The following is a 4,161-nucleotide window of genomic DNA, read 5'->3' on the forward strand; positions in this document are numbered from 1 at the left end:
TACCCACTACATTGTTAGTGTATATTGAAAATATTTATTTGAAGTATATATATTTATTTCTGGCCAGTTTAATTGAGAATCATTTGAATGTTTACATGTTGTCTAATATTATATATTGTGAACAATCTAGTATCAAATGGGATACAGAATATTAGATTGTTAAATACGGTTATATAATATAATAAGGTTCACAGCACATGTGGTGTTGGACAATCCACTGGTATGGCTGTAGTATTATTTAGATTAGTTTATATTGACTAATAAATAATGCTAGTATACTTTGTGTATATTGAATAGGATCAAATTTAGAATTGTTCCCTTAATACTGATTAAGAATGAGAACTAAGATTCTATGTTATTATTAATGCTTAGGTTCTTAATCCGGAAATAGTAATTGACACGTGTATACTATTTACATGCTTTGATTTATATATGAAATAATTCTTTTGAATTATATCATTATATTTTGGGTGATGGAATTATATACATGGTGGATATTATTTATTGAAGGAATCCATGTCCTGATAATATTCGGGTTAATGATGTCCCCTTGAAAGCTCAAAAAGATTTAATTATGTGAAACCCTGCAGGTGGAATTTATTCTGGCATAATTAAATAAAGGTTGAGTGGATGATCAAGGATAAAAGATATTAATTAAATAAATTATCAGTAATTTATTTAATTAATGGACATATGATATTTTAAATATGGGGAATTTAATAAGCAAATAATATTGGAACCGAATTAATTAAATTACGGTATTAGGAAAGGTAGTGCAAATATTAATTCTTTAGTGGATTGAATTAATATTTAATTACATTGGGCTAGGCTCAAGATGTAATTAGAAGGCCCAACCTAATTATCCATGGTCCCTATTGTAGCCTATATATATTCTTATTCTCTTCTTGCTTGGCAATTGTGTGAAAACATATTGTAGCCACCAAGGAGCAAGAAGAGAGGATAACTTGAGAAGACGGAGGCCACACTTCGCTCAAGGGAATTTGGGAATACAATAGAAGAGCGTGGAATCAACCATTAACAAGGTAATCTTCTTTTCGTAATCTTTATCGTAAAACGTAGTAACACCCCAAGTTCGTGGTTCCCAACATACATGACCTAAAAACTGAATTTCATCCAACCAAAATTCACACTTCGAAAACTTAGCATATAGTTGCTTCTCTCTTAACCTTTGTAGGAAAATCCTCAAGTGTTCTGCATGGTCTTCCTTAGTCTTTGAATAAATTATAATATCATCAATAAATACAATCACAAACTTATCCAAATACTCCTTATACACCCTTTTCATTAAATCCATAAATGCAGATGGTGCGTTTGTTAATCCAAATGACATCACTAGAAACTTGTAACATCCATATCTTGTCATAAACGCAGTCTTTGGTACGTCCTCAGGCTTAATCTTCATCTGATGATAGCCCGATCTCAAGTCAATTTTTGAAAAACAATATGCTCCTTTAAGTTGGTCAAATAAGTCATCAATCCTAGGTAGGGGATACTTGTTCTTGGTTGTCAACTTATTTAACTCGCGGTAGACAATATACAATATCATACCTCCATCCTTTTTCTTTGTGAACAACACTGGTACACCTCACGGGGATACACTTATTCTATTACTCTCTTATCCAACAATTCCTGAATTTGCTTAGCTAATTCTTTCATTTCCACTGGGACCATAAGATATAGAATTTTTGATACTAGCTCTACTCCTGGTACTAAGTCAATAGAAAACTTTATCTCACGATCTGGTAGAGATCCTGGCAATCCATCTGGAAGGACTTCCGAAAATTCTCTCACTATTGGAATCTCATCCATATTAGGTGCCTCTTTCTTGGTATCCACTACATGAATTAAGTATGCTTCACATCCTTGTCTTAACAGATTCTTTGCTTGCAGTACTGAGAGAAATTTCTTTTCTTGTTTCTGTCCTTGATAATTCACCCTGTCCTCCATAAACATAAAAATCATCTTCTTCTTGCAGTCAATTCTTACCTTATGTTGGGACAACCAATCCATTCTTAAAATTATGTCAAATTCTCTCCTAGATCGAAAGGTATTAGGCTAGCCAAAAAAGAGTGTCCTAGGATTTTTATCCGATATTTAGGACAAAATTGATTTACCGAGACTCTATCTTGGTTAGCCACTTCTATGGTCAAAGATTTATCTAAATCTTCCAACATTAAATCCATTTTATTCATACAATCCTTAGATATAAAAGACTTAAATGCTCCAGAATCAAATAGAACTTTAACAGGTACGGAGTTGAGAGAAAGTGTACCTGCCCCTACATCAGAATCATGAACGGTTAATCTCTTAGTTATCTTAAAAGTTCTAACTCTAACCGTACTAAACGTCAATCTTTTAGATGCACTACCTCCCATACTTCCTTGGTTATCTTTCCTACAATTCTTGGCAAAGAGCTCTACTATACCACAATTATGGCTGGAATATCCTATATTCTATACTCTGTATTTTGACACATAGTGATCCTTTTTTCCGCATTTGAAACACTTTATGTTGCCTTCTGAATCCTTTATCCCTATCCTTCCCAAATTTCCTTTGAAACTTCTGACTATATCCTTCTTGATCTTGTTTATTCTCCATAATTCCTAATTTTCTTCTCTTACTTCCTTTCTACTTGACAGTCAACTTTCGAATACTTTCTATAACTAGGGATGTCTAACTACAGATGTTTTTGATGAAATTCATTGTCATAGAATATCAAATGGAATTTAAAATCAATAAATCAATTATAAAGGAAGGAAGGGTGAAGAATATGTAGATATGACTGAGAACAACCATATAAGTACATAAGATGGCCAGTCTTAGAACCATATAGTTTACAACACATAATTAGGTGGCGTCCCACATGACCTTTTATCACAAAGACAAATAGTCAAATCATATACATTGTCTGTCTCAATCAACAATAAAATTAACTGATGGAAGGAAATGATGTTGAATTAAAAGTTAGGGGGTAGGGAGGAAAATCTAGGTTATAATAAATTTAGAACAACCTTGGCTTTGCTTACTTTGAGTTTCAACCTTCTTACGGACAAACAAGCAACTTATTAGAAAATATAATAATATTATGGGGAACAAAATATAACCTAAGAAACCCTAATTTGCATATAAGGGGTTCAAGATACCATAACAGTACTAATCCACATAAACAACAAAACTTGGCGGTCATAGCAGCCACCGATTAAACATCATGGCATACTAACTAAAAATAAACCACAGGACTCTGAACTCTAACGGACACACACGTCCGAGTTCTGACGGCTAACTGTCTCTAAAGACAAATCCCTAGCCACTGCCCCCAATCACACCGAGCTCACATACCAACCAATCCACTAAACTCTGGTACTGCATCGCTCTAGCCACGGAACTGACAAAAAACTCTATGTATCTAGCTCTCTCGATCGCTGACTGAGTAAGGGCTCTCACCCTAGCCTGAATATCTGGAGATGGAACAACTACTCCCTGATAGGGGCCGACAGGCACACGGTCTAGAAGTACAGCCAATTCAAGACTCTACTCCACAATCAATGCCCTGTTAACTTCCTGATGAACATGTTATGGTATGGCAGAGGAAGTACATGAAGCAGGGTGTTAGGACGTTAACACACGCTAATATTCACGCAAGCATACGCATTCGCAAGTAGTATAAGATATAAATCAGATTCGTTCCCACAGAGACTGGTTTAGGTTAAGTTCAATTTATGTACATATGCAACAATGTATGGTTATCGCTCAATACTAAGACAAATAACAAATTGGGTTTTGATTAAACTAAGAGATTATACTAAATAACATTAACTAAGAGAATTGAGGTTGAATTACTATATATGACAAACATGGGATCCTAACCTCATTAAATACTTCATTCAATAGCCTTTTTGTTCTTAACCTTAGCATGTAATGGTGATGACACTAATCAGATAACACGAAACTAGTAAACGCCAACTTTCATTGTACGAATACCCTTCTACCAAGCATTCACAAAAGAGATAGAAGTTGAATAGACACCAATTATGCTTAGTCCTTATTTGTTTATAAGAATTGAAAAAATAACGGTTTAATGCGCAAGTTATCCATTGTGATTACATAAGGCAAGTAAGATGGTTAAAATTACCTACGAAT

The 4,161-nt window shown here is 34.1% G+C and overlaps 1 protein-coding gene across 1 annotated transcript; it reads right to left on the reverse strand.

Moving 5' to 3' along the window:
* Positions 1–1,620: 1,620 nt before the first annotated feature.
* Positions 1,621–2,031, reverse strand: LOC141665776 (uncharacterized). Its single transcript, XM_074471756.1, has one exon. It carries the CDS (start codon positions 2,029–2,031, stop codon positions 1,621–1,623), a length of 411 nt encoding a protein of 136 aa, XP_074327857.1.
* Between the last annotated feature and the right edge of the window lie 2,130 nt (positions 2,032–4,161).

This window comes from Apium graveolens, chromosome 6, assembly GCF_009905375.1.
Source record: "Apium graveolens cultivar Ventura chromosome 6, ASM990537v1, whole genome shotgun sequence".
Lineage (NCBI taxonomy): Eukaryota > Viridiplantae > Streptophyta > Magnoliopsida > Apiales > Apiaceae > Apium > Apium graveolens.

What these genes read in the sequence shown, in the direction of transcription:
- LOC141665776 (XM_074471756.1), bottom strand. Translation starts at nt 2,031, where the DNA reads ATGGATTGGTTGTCCCAACATAAGGTAAGAATTGACTGCAAGAAGAAG.